The sequence below is a fragment of the Strix uralensis genome, chromosome 18 (genome assembly GCF_047716275.1).
Source record: "Strix uralensis isolate ZFMK-TIS-50842 chromosome 18, bStrUra1, whole genome shotgun sequence".
Taxonomy (NCBI): Eukaryota; Metazoa; Chordata; class Aves; order Strigiformes; family Strigidae; genus Strix; species Strix uralensis.
In genome coordinates this window covers 11,259,076-11,276,750 of record NC_133989.1, presented here as the reverse complement: position 1 = coordinate 11,276,750, position 17,675 = coordinate 11,259,076, and the positions used below count along the sequence as shown (strand labels likewise).

The following is a 17,675-nucleotide window of genomic DNA, read 5'->3' as shown; positions in this document are numbered from 1 at the left end:
GGCATAGAGGGTGAAATGCTCTTCTCCCAGGGTGGTCGCTGGGGTGGTGGGAGGGAGGGACAGGCTGTGCAGGGGAGCATCAGATCTGTGTTCCATTCTTTGCGTTTATAGGAAGGAAGAGGAAGAAGAAGGTTAGATTTGTCCTACCTAAATTAAACTACTGTTGGGCTTTAAAAATAGGGCTGTTGTTTTATGAAGACTCGCAGAGCTCCCGTGCCATGCACAGCTACGGAATGAGTCGCCCTTCTGCAGGCCAGAGGAAGTTTTCTGTTGTGCGTCTCAAGTTCAGTGGGTAAAGAAGGGAAGGCAGCCTCTTGAGACTGCTGCCAGGTGCCTACTTCACAAAAATAACTCTGTGAATGACTTTTGGTCTTCTTTTAAAGGTCAGGAGGAAGAAGAAAAAAAATTACGGGTTGAGGGGGGAGTTGGTTTGATGTGTGTGCATCTGGGCACAGGTGTGACCGCTGCCTATCAGTGTGGGTGAGGAAAGGCAGGGTTGAATGTTAGGACGAGAGAAAGCTCTTTTGTGCTAAAATACCCTAGTGGTCCAGGAGCAGTGGGACGTGTTGGTGACTACGCTACGGGTGGGAGTTTGGAGGAGGTGTCTTGCTGGCATCTCCCTAGGCTGCCTGCGGAGGTGGGTGTCCTGGCCCTGCTCTGCCTTCAGCTGGGGTCTGTAGCTGTCACAGCAATACAAATAGTTGCTAATTTTACTGTTTTCTGGCTCTCACAAGAAGAGTTTCATGACCTTTCCTAGCCCTGTGGATGTACTTAATCTGCACAGATTAAGAATTAACATGCTGAAATATTTTTTTTTCCCATCCCACAGAAGATTTTCTGCTTAATTTGGAAAGAAAGGGTGTGATTTTATTAGTGTCTGAAACTAGGACAAGGGGAACGAAGCAAACAGCCTGATTAGTGCCCCTGCTTATCCCCAGCCATTTTCTGTCATTTCTGGTGGATTATTCAGGCTGTGATGATAGCCTGGCATGTTCTGGAGCACAGTACAAACTGCCTCACTTTAGGTGCTCATAATTCACACTCCATTAGGATGTCGATGTAGGGAATACTTGGCAGGATGTCAGAGCTTGCCAGGCATGATGAGATTGAGTTCATCTTGTTAAACTGCATTCTGAAGTGACAATCCAGTATTTATATATTTATTTTTTTCCCCTCAACAGTAGCATCCCCTTAGGAGGGCAGCATGGCTTCCTCTGAACACAGATACTGATATAAAAGGGCCTGCGATGCCCACCCTGACAGCCGCTCTGCTCAGCATGTGCCAGGCTGTCGCAGGTGTTGGATATTCATGCAAGGCTGTGGGAAGACTTTTATTTTTTCCCTTTGAAGCTGAACAATGGGTTTCTTTTATTCATCTCAGAATTGATTCATGGCACACAAATCTTAGCACATGTCTGTAGGGATTCAGCATCTGACTAAACAGAAAACAATCTTTTATTTTTAAACCCATTAGGAACAACAACGCAGTGACAAAGTTTGAAGCGGAGAAGCTAACGCATTGGCTCTTTTCTTAGAGTATTCGAAAATAAGAAGTAGGTAAAATGGTCAGTGCTTCAGCAGTCTCACAGGGTGCTGAGCTGAGACTCCCACTGCTGCTTTTTGCCCACAGACATGCCGAAGACCAGTTCTTGGGCTTGGGGACCTTCTTCCTCATCTCAGCAGGTGATAATATCCAGATGGGTGCTTGGTGTTTTCCCTTCTTCATTTTCAGCCCCAAATTGACATACGTCATCTTTTCTCTGGGGCAGATCTTCATGGAGAAGAGCAAGAATCAACTCTTTGTTTTTGACTTTAAGAGTGAAGTTCATGGCTGTGAGAATTGAAAGGGCTTGTGAGACCACATTTGAGCCAAGAATAGAGCAGGCAGATTTGGTGTAAACAGCTGCATAGCTCGGGGCATATCTCCTTTGCAGGCAGTCAGATCCTGTCCCACCTGGCCACATGCCCCTGGTAGCCCTGGATGCTGACTGCAGATGTGTGATACTGTCACAGACGTTCATCCCCCTCATCTCAGCTCATCTCTGCTTCTGCATGATCTGCCACATGCTCCGAAGGGTGTGTTGACTCTGTCAAATGAGTTTTTCTCTGTTTCCCTGCTGGGGTTGTCAATTCTCCATGCTTCATAAGTGCTAGTTTGTACCTGGGCCTCATTTTGGAGGAAAGCAGATAATTCACTTGCTGAGGAACCCAGGTGTGAAGCCAGAGAGCAGAGTGTGCTCGGGTCGATACCCTGCAGCATGTGTGGATGCAAATCGATGCATGCTGCTTGACTTGGGTAAGAAAAGCAATAGAAATGCAGTCTCTTTGCTTAGGCTTGGACTAGTTCTTCCTGAAAATTATAAAATGTTATTTTATCCAGAGCTTTGCAGTGGGAACAAATGCAACCTGAAAGCAAGCATCCAAATGATTTCCCTTCCTTTCCACCTTGCAACCCAAGGTGAAGTTCGGGAAGGAAAAAAGGTGACCAGGCTGTTTTTTGCCAGACCCTTAGTATGTATTGGGTGGCCTCTGTTGGTGCTGCCTGGCCGTGTGCTTTGAGTACCAACGAGTTCTGTGCAGTTGGTTAATTTAGGAGCAAAGCTGATCGAGTTGAAATTCAGTCAATTCCTAATCTCAGGGTTAAATCAATATCAATTAATTCTAAAGTATGGGAGGGTCCATAGCACGTGCATCATGCTGGTTTCCTTTTGTGGTGGTAGCATCCAGCAGACTGAGCAAACGTGGAGGAGAAAATTGAAAACAAAAAGAGAAGGAAGCTACCAAGTACCTGAGTGGGGGAAAAGGAAGTGACAAGAGAGGAGGTAGTGTAAGAATAACAGTGAAAGGGGCACACTCTGTCCCTCAGAAACATCAACTCAATAAACAACTATCGTAGAGTAATTCTGTGTAGGAGTAATAATTATATAATCATGACCTTGTGATGAGCTACTGCAGAACTGGCATAGATTTTTCAAGACTTGATAGCTTCTGAGCATGGAGAGACCTGTCAATAGCAGAGAGGAAGGGCTTTGAAGAGTTGTGCATTAGATTGACATAGAAGTGGAGTTGGGAAACAGTGACTCTTTCCTTGGGGGAGAGAAGGGGACAATGCCACTCTTATTTATTTACTTCCCACCCCCAAGATTAAGGTAAATACAATTCTTGGTGGCAGTCAGTTCTGCCATCTGAGAAGAGCTGCCTCTCGATGCAGTTGACAGCTGAAAATAGGTTTAAGGCAGGCAACTCTCCAAAGGATGCTCTACTCTGCACAGGGTACCTGCATGGTCACCGTACTCCTCCTCGTTCATTACTGGGTTTCTGGAGGGAACTTTTGGTTAGTTGGTCTGATGTCGCTCACAGACAGAATTAGGGGAAACATGATAATGAGATCCAATTAATAAAGAACAAAAATTATAGGAATATAATTAATACCAGTCAAGAAGGATTTAGGGAAAATGGGTCTTCTTAGACATTTTTTTTTCTCTGAGTTTTAGTAGAAGCAGCTATCTGGGTAAATGTGATAAATATGTAAGGGTTTTGTCCTAGAACAACATGACCCTAAAAAATGTGATAGTGGTAAATCGATTAAAAACTTACTTCAGATCTCAAAAAGCAGTTGTCAAGGAAAAACCTCAAAAGCAGGAGGCTCTTTTGAAGGCCTGGTGTTATCATTTTCATTTGATTTGAAGCAAGCATGAGTTTAAACCTCAGTAAATTCACAGGTGATATGCACCTTAGCAGGATAATAAATAGTATTGAGGGTGGGAGAGTTGTATAGAGCCATCTGGACTTTTTGCTGTCTCCTTTCAAATAAAATGTGTTTTCTTACATATTTCTTAATATAATGTTCTACAAGGTCGTACCAGCAGGACAGGCAGGACTGCAGAGCGTCCAAGTGAGGTGTGATGCTATACCAAGAGGTTACTGTGGTCTTGGGAGATGGAAGCAGAAGCGGTAAAGATGAGAGTACAAGATGATTTTTACCACTCTGTGTGTTTTTGCACTAAAATGCAGTCTCCAGTTCTGCTGTGCGTGTTCTCAAAAGGGTGTTTGAAACCTGGGGAGGTCATTAAAGAGATTCAAGGGCAGGAGAAAAAAAATGGCAGAGTGTGAGAAATATAAAGAGCTCAGTCTGTTTAACTTGTCAAAGAAGATTGAGAGATGACTTGATTACACTGCAGAAGAGTCTTTATAGCGAGAACACAAAGCAGCCCTCGCAGTGGAGAAGGGCATTAAAAAAACTGATGGGTGAAAGCTGAAACCAGACAAACTTAAGTCGCATCTCTAAATGTCAGGTAGTAAAATAAACTGCACAGGCAAATGGCAGATTCTTCATCTCTCGGTATCTTCAAATCCAGAGTGGTTAGCTTTTTAGAAGATATTCTTTAGCCAAACATAATTTTTTTTGGCTGAACAGAGCAAAATCTAAGTGCCTGTCAACACAGAGAACTTGGCAAAGTGTCTGCTGGTCCCTTCTGGTTCCTGGCGTCTGCGAGGCGCTGTGTATCTTCATCCTGGATATTTGAGCAAAAAATTTCTTCTTCCCAAGGTCATTCTGAAGCAGGATCTGCTCTTCAGTTGCATGTTGCACTGCAGGCTTCACTGGCTGCTTAACCTTTGTCATTTACTGCTTAATTGGAAAAGGTGCAGGGAATAAATCTGGTGACACTGCAGAAGACACTGATACTACTCTTACTTGTTCCAGATACTGCTAACAATTAAATTAAGACAAGTGTTTTTGCCAGGCAACACCCACATAGACACGTGTCATTTACTACCTTCTTGATTTGCAAAGGTGTTGAAGCACAAGATTTTCAGGTAAGGGAGGAGACACAGCCCCTATGTGATGCTCCACACTGACTAGAGAAGGTTGCTAGTAGGTGACTGTTGCTTGTGAAGTATTTTTGGTCCGCAGACGAGCAGTGCAGCTTTGTCTATATTTATTCCCTTTCTATGCTGACCCTTTCCAGGTCTGCTGCTCCTGATCCCTCTCAAGTGAGGGGCTTAAAACACTGTGCATTTGTTACATGCTGCATACAGGTAAAGTTTGACTAAAGGGCTTATGTGGGTAGTTTAGGAACCTATATCCCATTTAAGATGCCATCTCTGGTGCTTTGCTGATCTCTTACCCTGTTTCAGTCTTGACTCCAGCTGCAGTGGTTTGGGAGCTTTTGGCAAAACAGGTTATTCCCCTTCTGTTCAAGGGAAACTTGTGGCAAAAAGAGACTGGAGGGGAAAAAGGCTGGAGGAGCCTTTCTCCAGAATGATAGGAGATGGTCTGTGAGATGCTGGAGTCACTGTGCATCTCTGGAAGAGGAGGGAGGAACGAAGGAGTCTTGCAATCTTCCTGTCGTCTTGTTTTCCAAAGTTTCTCCATTATATCTTTTTACTTTTTTTTTTTTAAATATCCATGTGTCATAGCTGTAAAAGCAATCAGGAATACTAGAAAATCACCCACTCATAGAAAGCCAGCAGCGTAAAGTTGTGCATGTGGTCCTACAGCTGAACTTGCCCCGTGCCAGCTGAATCGTCTCTGGTACTGCCTGTCTTCCACAGTGCTGCCTTTTCTTGTCTTGGGGCCCTTCTGCTTTATGCCATTAGCTTTGAATCGAGAGGTGGCTAATAGAAAGCACCTTGTGTTGCTCTAAAGCCTTGCTCTGTCCCAAGCCTCTTGTTTGTTGCCAGATATGGATGCAGTCTTCTAAGTATGCATGTCTCCAGGCGTGTCTCATTAGATTGGGGAAAGAAGAGATTTTTTAAAACAGATGTTTCATAGTTGGGCAATGGGGCATTTTTAATTTGTTTCCTACATTTATGTCATTTGCTCCTTTGACTGCAGTTGCCTGCCAAGGCTCTCGAAAGGACTAGCCTAAAAGCGCGGAACGATGAGTGTTCTGAGAGTGTGCATGTGAAGGAGGGATGGGCATTGATGGATGTAGATGATTAAAAGATTGTTTGTGGAGGTGAATGTGAGACAAATTAAATGGACCATCAAGTCTGCCCGCAAGGCTGTGGGATGCTCTCTGAAAGGAACCCACAAACCCCATCAGAGGATCCAGCGAGTTGTACGAGGCTGGTAGGAGGTGGGTGCATCAAAGGGAACTGTTCTGCAGTGGTTGGGGAAGTAGGTAAGGTCGTTTCATGAGGCTTTGCTTTTATTAATGCCTGTATTGTTATTCTTGCCTGAAGGTTTGGATTTTGAAAGCACATTAAAAATATGTTTTACGTTTGTGTAACTTCCTGATTTATACAATGTGCTTCATACATTGCTTTAGGCACACAAACAATACAAACTGTAGTTAATGTTAACCCAGAACATGCATATTCTATCCTCTTAGCCCATAGGGACATGCATACACATGCTGCACCATATGTGGGGACAGCAGCTGGTGCAGAGCCCTGGGGCCAACACGATTACCCAGTTGGAAACCTCATGATACCAGAGGAAAAGGGACTTTAGAGCTGTATTTATAGGAGGATTTTTGTCTTTACATTTCAGTATAGGTATAAGTTGAGAAGTAGGATAGGAAGCATTTCTGATATCTTACTGTTCTTTTTTTTTTTTTTTTTAAAGTGCCTGTTCACACCAAGATCTAAAGAAAAGTATTTTAGGTCAAGCAGCTTTCTACACAAATAACAATGTTCTTTGTATTTTAGACAGGTTCTTACAGATATCCTCATATTTTCAAAGTAGTTGGGAAAGACTTGTTTTCTTTACTATTTGGGGATCCTGAGGTCTCTAGACTCAGTAGCTGGGTCATTTCTTCTCCAGGGGTGGTACTCAAAAAGCTGGTGGGTTTGAGAGCACCGTGGGTCAGAGGTTTGTTGCCTGAATTCGGGTTAACAGACAGGCATCTTCAGAGGATTTAGATAATTCTGCTTTGTTCAGAAAACTTGTAGCAGATGTGTTTCAGGATGAATGCTGTATGTGGGATGAAATCTGGAGCTTCCTAACACCAGCTAAAGCAATTAATAGTAATGGTATTCATTACATATTCATTACATAACATGGTTTGTTCTGAGAAACAGACTGTTAGAGATGGAGGATGAAAATAGCAGCTGTTAATTTCAGAGGGCTGAACCTCTAAAGATTGCACCCAGGAGGAACCAGAACCTACTTAATTCCCCTTGCGCTGTGGCCGAGGGTGTGTATGAAGGGGAATAGTCCTCTCCAGGGTTTTCCACTGCTGGTGCCTTTCCATGTGCCACCAGGGAACATTTTGGCCATGCCCAGCTATTCCTCTGTGGCCTCTCTGGGAGGGCTTGTGCCTTCACAGCACTTCTGGTGCTGCCTGGTCTTTTCCTCCTGACTTCTCCCTTGGCGCTCACCAGGAGCTGTGGCTCTTTGCTGCTCTGGACAATCTGAGGCAGCAACATGGGATTTAAGAAACGTTTTGAGGCATGGTCACGCTGTACACCTCAGCTCTGCCCATGGTTACTGCTGCTGTGTTCCCAAATTGGGTAGCTCCGCATATAGCCAGCTTGTGTGCCTGCGTGCATCTGCACTCGATGCATAATTAATTGATACAAATGGTTGGAGTAGGTAGGGTGGTATGTATGTTTTGAGTTTCTGCTGAGCCCTGGCTTGCTGGAGCACTGGGTTTGTTCCAAAGATGACTGGGAGCTGCTGATGAAGCAGGGCTGAGTAACAAAAGTGCTGCCTGGCTGCCAGATGCCAGGCTGGTCTTCTGAAAGACCTTCTCTGCTTCTCCTTGACTGTCGTTGCAAAAGGCTGTGTTAGCAATAGCCAACTGTCTTTTGTCGACTTTTGTTCCTAGATGGGGATGGTCGGAGACTGAAAGGAGCCATCCAAAGGAGCACAGAAACTGGGCTGGCTGTTGAAATGCCCAGCCGGACCGTCCGTCAAGCCAGCCATGAGTCCATTGAGGACAGCATGAACAGCTATGGATCAGAGGGAAAGTAAGTCGTTGAAAGGGAGCTGGGTAATCACTTGTGCGATGCACTGTTCTTCTGATACATATTAATTTTCCTCCAGCATGATAGATGAGGTGTTTTTCTGACTTGCCTACGCTGCAGGTGTACTGCCCATTCAATTAGAGCAGATCTCTCTGCCTGCATAGCTGGCACATACTTCAGCTGTTTATATACTTTTTTTTAGTGTCTTCATTATTCTGAGCTGAAGCAGATACCCATTACTTTTAACCACTTTGCCTTTAGAAGAATAATTCAGGGTGAATAGCTGAGGCTCATTACTGGTAGTAAATTATAAGCCAGTAGTTTTTAATGTTGCACAATAGTTGTCCATCTCCCCTGTTTCAAAATGGCCTTGCGGTTTGGGCAAGGAGGGAGGTGCCAAGGTGATGAAAAGGATGTAAGTAGCAAAATAATCATTCTGATATCAAAATACATATTTAGAAGCCTGTGTGTGCTTTTGGTAACAAACTTTCTTTTGCTTCATCTGAGTTAGGATGTCCTAAAAGAATGTATTTTAGAAACACTTTTTGACTTCAGAAAAAGTTACAACACACTTTGTTGCATTTAGGCTTTATACTAGAATGCAAAGCAGGGGATCCTTAGGCCAGAACTTTAGGGGCTGACTTGTTTTCCATTCTGTTTTTTTTATTTCCATTATTTGAAGCCATATATGGAGATTATAATAATTTTGTTAAGATGACCATTCGTGGGAATCTTTGGAGGTGAAAAAAAAACAGTATTTAAAAAAGGAGGCAATATGTACCATCAGATTCCATGCTTCTAGGTATGAGGCCAAATATCTAAAACGTGCTCTGTTTAAGCCAAGTACCACACTTGGCATTGCTCTGTACGCTCTCTCCAGTCCTACGTGATAGTCCAACTACACTGTACCTCTAAAATGCTGGGATAGTCCAAAGGCGCTCTCAATTAATGTGATTCTGGTGTTAAATAAGAAACAGGCTGTAAATTAAGAGAGACTTTCTTTAGCTTTAGAAGTAGGCTAATCCTGGAAAGGCATCATAGATCTGTGCTGAAGGTTGGAAATAGTAATGAGGCACAGGCTGCGATAGCAATCTTGTCACTCCAAAGCTGTGATGTACCTTATCTCTTCTGTGAGCTGCTGTCTCCAGGGAAATATTCCTGCTACACCAGCACAGTCCTGTGGCTTGGAGTTCTGCCTCCACTACGAGATGCAGAGGATTAGTGATTAAGTTCAGTCCCTTGGCAATGCAGGGCAAGAATCTGTTTTCATGCAGAGTAGAATTATTTCCTTTTTATATTTACATAGCTTACCCTCCTGGGAAGGGGTATAATTCTTTGAAGGGTCTGTGTCCTATCATTGCATACCCTGGCTGCTTTGATTGGGCTTTCCTGGAGAGAGAATATTTCTGCCAACAAAATACTGCACCCATACAAGTGCTGTTTTACCCTGAAGACAGACAGCATGTAGCTATCAGCTAAACAAAGAAAGAAAAATCCTGTCTTGCAATCTAAATGTCTTTATTAGAACAAGTCTAACATTTGGTATTCCAACCTCGAATGCTGCCAGAACATCCTCGCCAGCCCCTCTGCCAGGGATGGGATGGTTTCTCCTCTTACTTCTCTGAAAAGTGCGATAAGTGGTTCCTGGATGCTTTGTTCCTAGGTGGGATAATTGATCTCTGGAAAGCCAGTGGGAATTGCTGCTATCTGTGAGCTGCAAGTGATAAGCAAACAGGGCTAAGAGTACAAAGAGCTAAGAGGGCTCTATTCTCTTGAAACATGGTGGGAGGGGAGTTTCTCTGCATTCTTTTCCTGCGGCAAAGAAAGGAATTGTTTGGGGAATAGCTTTGAGGAACTGAGAGATGTATTCTCCTAAATCAGATTTCTCTTGACCTCTCTTGTTTGCTGTAGCTGTGTTCCCAGGGAGGCAAAATGAAGATTCATATGACTGCATTAGCTGTGGCAAGTTTATTTTCTTTTTTTAATGTTGGGGATAGCTTGAGCTATCTGTATCTGAGTGATGCAGATACTCCTAGGTCAGAGACAGTTTTCACCACTGACTGTCAAAAACTCAGTTTTCAGCAAGACGAGGTTACCCTAGATCTTCCTACCCACGCATCTCTTCGGTATGTTCACACAGGCAAGAAAACAGATTCAAAACCATCTTCCAAGAGCTTGGGCTTGTTTCCTAAGTTCACTATGTTTTCATAATCCTTTTCAGTTTAAGGACAAAAAGGACGACTTCCAAAGGTGGCACACTGAAATGATCAAAGATTTGGTGAAACTTTGCTGCAGAAGGCCTTAAATGCCTGCTCTCAGTCATACAACTGCGCTTTTAAAAAGTGATGCTGATTGACTGCTTTTATGTTTGTTGCGATGAGCTGGCTGCAACTAGCTACACTGCTCTGTGCCAGTGCAAAGTATCGCAGTCGAAGAATTTTCTGTAGTGCATGATTTTGAGCAATGCTCCTTTTTGTGTGAATACTAGACTGCATGAAATCCAGATGTTTTTATGGAGAAGCTTATTATGTAGGGATATACTTCTCCTCAGATATGCTAGACCCTTCTTCAAGAAAATACTCCCTTTAGGGTTTTATCTGTAGATGAAGTATAGTGAAGCTGCTCTAAAGGATGTGTCTCCTGGAATTTAAGCTCATACAGCATGCCAGTAAGTGCTGACAATGTCAACACACTGCTCCATTTAATTTTTTGCCATACAGAAAGTCCCCCAGCCATATTACCCAGCTTTTATAGTGCACAGTAGTTGTGCACTAGTGTAGGAAATTAATATAATAAAACCCAATGTGAGACCTTACAGAAGGGGAAGGTGATATTTATTCTAAACAAAAGTGTTTTCAGTCATTCACACCTCTAGGCTTCACTCACGCTCTCATCGCCCCGTGCAGGCGCCAAGCCTTGCGCATCCAGGTGCTGTAGCCGGGCTTGGTTGTGAGCTGCAGGGAGGAGCAGGGACACCATCTGTCAAGCTCTCGCTACGTCTTCCGAGTTGTTCTTCACAACAGACTGGCTCTTGGACTGTTTTTTTTACACTTCCTAGGACTTCCCTGTTATGGGGTGTTCTTTCACCTCAAGGCCTTGCTTTCTTTGACCTCCATAGATCTTAAGCAGTGCTGCTATGTTTTTTCCTTGTTTCTTCATTTGGGGGGATCTTTATGGCTACAGTCTGCCTTCAGACAGGCTATGGACATAATGTGCTCTCCCACCTTGTTGTCCTCCTCCTGTCGTCAGTGGACAGGTCTTCTGCTGACAGGTTGATTCTGCTTTTGCCCCCATAGATGTTTCCATTTGTAATTCATCCAGACCAATCTTAGCACTGGTTATAAATCTCTACGGGACTATTTTCTTCTATGTATGGACTTAAAAATCTGTATGAGAGGTCAGTTACCTGCTGTAGCAAGTGCCTACCAGGTAGTCTCAGGGCACCAAGATTACTGCAAGCATAAAATTCTGCATATAGGAATAACTCACAAACAAACCCCTGAGATTTAGCAGAGATCTCCAGCTCCATCCTGGCTCTTGCACAGCCTACATCTTGTTTTGGTTGGGTTTTGCTGCAGCTGCACAAGACCATGTACAACATTCAGAAAGCAATAGATTCTGGACTTGTGTGTAACTTATTACTGCCAACCACTTTTCTTTCTGAAAATGGAGCAGAAAGACAAAAATGGACCTGGAACAAAAGACTGCTAGCTGCTGTAGTCCCTAATAAATGGTGTTCATGGCTTTTTTGTTCTTGTTGGCTACTGCTGAGATGATTAAGTTATGGAGAGCTAAGGTGATTTTTACCTTAGAAAAGCACAGCAGGTGATGACTAGCAGAAACTTAGGGGAGTGTTCTTGTATTATCTGAGATGAGTCTGCCTGTCCAGCAAGGAAGGATCTTGTTAGCCATGTTATCTCTTTTTCCCATCACTAGGGCAGCACCAGCCTGGGTCCCACGTGAAGCCACCATCATGACAAGGGCTGGAGGCAGAATGCAGCCTGGCGGGCATGCCACTGGCACAGGCATCTTACGCCTCTTGGCTTTGCAAGCTATGGCTTGCCCTGGTTTTCCCATCTGTGCATACAGGGCTGATGTGAACCAGTGCTGGGACTTAGGCAAGGAGAGCTACCTGCCCTTCTCGGTTTCGCTATGGAGCAGTAACTAAAAGGAAGCTGGAGAAAATACTGGCCTGGCTTGTGATCATATGACTATGTGAAAATTCACTTTCCTTCACCAAAAATTATCCATCTTCACTCAAGAATTACCAGAAAACTTGATTCCTAAATGCACCATCCAGGAGATTCCTGTCATATCTATTCACTGAATGCTTCTTTTTTGGTACCCAAAGCCAGGGGACTTTTAGACTCTTTTATGGCAAATTATCTTTAGTGCTCTCCTTTTATCTAAGTCATTTTAAAAAATATAATGATATGTGTTGTTAATACAGATCAGACTGTAAGAAATCAAGGCTTTGGAAGACTGGAAACGCGTGGAGAATATTTCTGTAATATGCCAAAAAATTAGTCAGCCTGTTCAGCAACAGCACATTTTTTTGTGCTGTTAAGCTTGACCAGCACAGCTCAGAGAGGATGCGACCTTGAGAGCTGTAGTTACAGCAGTAAATAGAGTGAATCCCACCTTCAGCAACCTCTGGGGAACAGGCAGAATTGCTCTCTGAAAACAGGTAGCTATCTTTTATTCAGTGCGTCTGAGATGACTTGCAATTGCTAAAAATGGAGCTAGCCTGATAAGGTGGGGAAGGGAATGGGGGAGGTCTTCGTACATAATTCACTGCATAGTTTTTATAGCACCGTTTAGGTGGCAGAATTCATACAGCAGAAGGAATTGGATACACGAGCGGAGTACAGCGTGTTACAGCACATAAGACAGCATGTCACAGTGCTAAAAACGTTACAGAAAGTGGAGTGGCCAGAAGAGAAGCAGGGCTTGTTGAGAGGCAGAGACGGGGATATTGCCTGGCAGAGGAGAGGTGTGGGGTCAGGCTGGGTTTGGGTCCTGCAGGGATAGATGCTCACAGAAAGCCTTTCCAGCCGAAGTGAAGGCTCCTGCAGCATTCACATCGACTTTGGCGCAGGGTAAGGGCCTGTGTGCCCAATCCCCTGACAATGTAGTCAGATGCGTATTGCATTAATAATTCCTTATATGCACCATAAATATTTTAAAGATGAGGCAGCGGACATTAAATTAACCAGTTCTGCCTTCCTCCTTAGCTGATAGATACCTACTTGGCTTCTGTGCGTAAGATGCAATTTAAAAGACCTTAACATGCAATATGGATGAGTGTGATTGTTATACAGTACATTACTGCTCCCTGAAATTGGAGTTCTGATGGGTTTTTTTATGCTCAAATAAAATAACTGTCAAATATGTTATCAGTCTCAGAGGAGAATTTCCCCTCCCCCTTTCTTCTGGATGAAGGAAGTATGTGTTGCTGTCCCTGGTTTTTAAAGACAGAGCTGGAGAACTTCAGCTGTGCATTAGATGTAGATGTTAGTTAATCCAGTCAAACCATTCAGTTGCATGGCTGTGTTTAGGCAAGTTGCTTATTAATTGCAACTTTATGCCTGAAGAGGACAAACAAAGTTATTTTAGAAAATATTTACAAGAACAGAACAGTAATTTCTGAACCCTGGGCCCAAACACATCCCATGTACGTGCTAGACACAGTGGAGCAGCTCTTTAAGAGTATATTGTTTCTAAAGGTTTGAGTTGATGGCAAATAGGCGGTTGTGTGGATAGTATGAATAAATCCATGAAAAGCACAAGGCAAAATATTACCTTCTGAAAACAGCTGTTCTCTGGGTGTGCCGGGGAGGTGGTTGTGTTGAAGCTGTCTGGCTACCCCACCTGGCTGAACCCACAGCAGTGGAGCAGTGCAGCTCTGCAAAAATCAACATGTGCAAGTGTAATAGAGAGGCAGTAATGGGGATTTGGTCCAAGCGTGGGAACACACAAAGTCTTCTCAGAATACCCCTCCTCTTGACAGAGCTCCTTGACAAAAGGGTGTTACACCCAGCCTGTGAAGGGAGCAGACGAATACCTCGTTCTGCACAGACGTAGCAGCCAGTGTGTGGCCGTTGCAAGGTGGTACAATCAAGACCAGTCCCAAAATCTTGTAAGACAGAATTGAAAAGTACTGTATCGAGGGCAAAAGAAAGGAAATATACTGGTCTGTGCTTCAAAGTGGTAACTCATGAATAGTGTTGAGGACTGATGTGCAAAGAGAAAGGACTGGAAAAAGATTTGGAAGAAAAAAGTAAAGCAAAGCACAGGAATAAATTCTCTAGGGAGGATTTCAAGAACATGTTGAACAGGTAGCTGTCATGAATGATGTATATAAAGCTGCTCTGGCCTTGAGACCTGGGTGTGGACGGGGTGACCTGCAGAGATGCCTTCTTACCATATTTCCTGCGAGTTTTGCAAGGTTTTGACAAGCTGATTGTGCAGGCGCTTGCAGCAGCATAATGGTATACCTGGCATACAGAGTCCCAGAAGCAATTTAAAAATAGATTTAGAAAAGAGGTCAGACAAACTCTGCATGGACAGGAAAAGAAATTAATGATACATTTTCCCTAAATGTGTCTGTGCTGTTACGCACTCTGCATGCTGATGCGCAGCAAACGACGGGTGGGGGTGCGGAAGAGGCTGAGCAGAGCCACATATGCGGTACGGGAGGGATCAGCACAGGTGCTCTGAATTTTCTTTAGACCATTTTGTATTGAAATCAGCATTGTCCATCTAGGCATTCAAATCCTGATCAGTTTACAAGCAAACTTTGAAAAGCTAGTTGTCCATCTGAATATATATGAAGAGCAGCAGCCTTGCTGTGAGGGAATCAACTGCATGATGCTTTGCATGTGGAGAGGAAGGGCACAGATCTTTGCAACGGGTAGGTCAGGAAATGCTGCTGCTGGCAAAGAGCTTTTAAGCCACTCTTAAATTACACTACAGAGGACAGATTTCATATGCCCTGACCTACAACGTGCAACACAGGAGCACAGTCTTCAGAGCCTGCTGCACAGATTTCCTAAATAATCAGGATTATGAATGTTGTGTTTAAAGAACATCTAGGCAATCACAGCCCCAGTTTGAGCACATGGTTCCTAAGGTTGAGTGAACACACAGTTCTATTCCGCATATAAACGTGTCACAAAAGAAACAAATAGTTTATGCAGTCACCTTTTTCGTAAAGTCGGGAAGGGTAATTGGGTGCACGTTCCGCATGGGGATTGCATGCGGGGCTGGCTCAGGGCTCTGCCTGCCGGCTCCAGCCTTGCTGGCCGGTGTCTGCGTGGTCTTGTCTCCCTCTCGTGGGTGTCCACACGACTGCAAGAAGAGCGGTTGTCCGCTGCGGTCCCGAGGTGTGTCCCTGCTGCGATACCCTCAGCGTGGCATGGAGGCATCTCTGCTAGCTGGCTGCTGTGCCAGCGGCGGCTTGGGTTTAGAAATGGTTATTTTATCCATGGGTCTGAAATGGGGTTTGCAGCCGGGGCTGAGCCTTTTGCTGGTACCTGTGCAAACAAAATTAATGTTTGCGCAGGTTTCTGCGGGTGCTAGTCCGTGTTGGTGGGTTCAGAGACCCCGGGATTGATAGTATCCCCAGTGTTACCCTGCTGCTGCCCCTGCTCTGCCTCCTTACCTGCAGCCTAGGGCCGTGTTCGTGGGTTCTCCGGCAAAATGTCCTTCATTTGTCCTTGACACCCTGGAGGTGGCACTGACCTCCCTGTGCTCTCCCTGTGCCTTCAGGTCAATAACAGTGTCACATTTGATTTACAACCAATTCCACAGCAAACCCCATAATCTTTAACTTCATTAAAATCGTTCTCATTCAGCTGTGGCAAAGCAGAGCCCATGAATCATGATTACTGAAAGCAGAGGGCCAGAGAAGAGATAATTAATTTTTCTTTCTTGTTCAAAATGCTGCACTGCCCTCACTCAGTGGAGGGTTTGTGCCCTTTAGACAAAAGGCTGACAAGTGTCACCTGTAATCTTCTCTGTGTGCTGCTCTTTGTCAGCACGAGATGGTCCTGCTGCAGCCCCAGGCCCCAGGGCCCTGCTGGTTATGACAGTTGCTATTTGCAAGTCAGCTGCAAAATGCTCCTTCTTTATTCCTCTAGCTATTTTTAGCATTTCTTTTTAGATTGCAATAAAAACCCCCATCTTGTATTGGTGATAACCAGGTTGTAGCAATTTCTCCCCTTAAGGGAAAGGCATGTTTGGCGATGGGAGGGGAAGGGCTTTCCAGGGTTGCTCCAGCATGTGTGAAACCCATCTGCTGGCTGTCACCCAAGGTGGAGCCACCACTGTCACCTCTGGCGGATCCCTTTGGGAGCACATCTTCCTGCCAGCACATCCAGTATGTGGTGGTTCAGCTGGAGAGCAGGTTGCTGGATCAAGGGCAGGTGAGAAACAGCTTGGTTTCTTCAGAGGTCAAGCAGGAAAGGTCTGCTGAGCGTGCAGCATGCGGCAGAGTGGCAAGGGAGGGCTCTTGGGTGCACCAGGGTTGTGTTTAATGAAGTCATGGTGGTCCCTGGAGCTCTTTTTCTCCCTGCTTCAGCTGCAGGAAAAGCAAGTGAGTGGGGAAGGTCTGTCCCACCGATCTCAGAATCACACCGTACGGCCCCCTCACCTTGGCATCACAGCTTCTCTCTGAGCACTTGACAGACAGAACTCCCTGAGCTGGATTTGAGCATCCTAAATTTAGCCGATGCAGCTAAGTGGTTCCTGCTGTTTTTAATTCACATTCATACTAAATTTCTGCAGTTTTATTTTCCCTTTCCCTCTCCTCTCAAGGGAGAAGCAATGACTTTCTTGGAGGTAGCTTATGATTTTTCCAGACAGAAATTGTTTCCATTCCAGGGTTATTGGCAATACTCAAATATATGTCCAGGAATTGGTCAAAGCCAAGGAGCCTGATTTAGAGCTGCTGCTTATAATGTCTAAGAAAGCAGCACTGCAAAAGGTCAGTGTCTGTGCAACGTAGCAGCCAGTGCCACCAGCTAATGGCATAATCTATTAAAGAATTAATTCCCTACATCTTCCCTTCCCACCCCAATATAACGACAGTGGTGAACATTAACTGTCTAACCTGAGTTTCATACAGTGCTAGTAAACCTATTAACTGAGGCTGTTACCCAAACTGCCGGAGCATTGACCTTGGCCTGTGTTTTTAAGTGGGCTTTTGGTGTTCCTCTCAAGATCAGCCTCGGTGTTACAAAGCAGCAGCAGCTTCCTGCGAGCAGCATCTCGACTGCCCTCCTTGCGAGGGTCCACGCTTGTGGCACAGCCCTGGTGTCCCTGCAGCAACGTCCTGCCCTCTCGCTGTTATTTGCACTGAAGAGCGTTCATCGTTTCAAGGTCGTCCTGAGCCTTCTGACTTCCGCATCTGTGTGGGGATAACAGCAATGTTTGCTTTGCTGTAAACACTTCCAATTGCTGTTGGTTCACCTTCTGCCCAACAGCTCTTGTTCTTGTGCTTTTTAACACCGTTCTTCATGCTTTCTTGCTATTTTGCTTTATGTCAGAATATCATTGATGTAGTCTGCAGCATCCGCTTCTCCATTAGCAGGTGCTTTTATTTGTCCTGAGCTGCCCCAGCTGCTGGGCAGAGCCTTTGGGAGCAGCACTGCCCAAAGGAGGGGTGAGCTGGTGTGAGAGGCATGGGTGATTTCTCTCCACCCATGCATCAAGTACAGACAAGTATTTGGCATCAGCCTTCAATGTGGTTCTCTCCC

General features: G+C 44.7%; 1 protein-coding gene across 1 annotated transcript in view; it reads left to right on the top strand.

Annotated features, from left to right (window-relative positions):
• Positions 1-17,675, top strand: part of RIMS4 (regulating synaptic membrane exocytosis 4) — a 60,128-nt gene that overhangs the window by 28,067 nt on the left and 14,386 nt on the right. Inside the window, exon 2 of the mRNA XM_074888102.1 lies at positions 7,779-7,920. Within this exon, the coding sequence (XP_074744203.1) occupies positions 7,779-7,920 (142 nt within the window). The remainder of the gene's footprint in view (positions 1-7,778; positions 7,921-17,675) is intronic.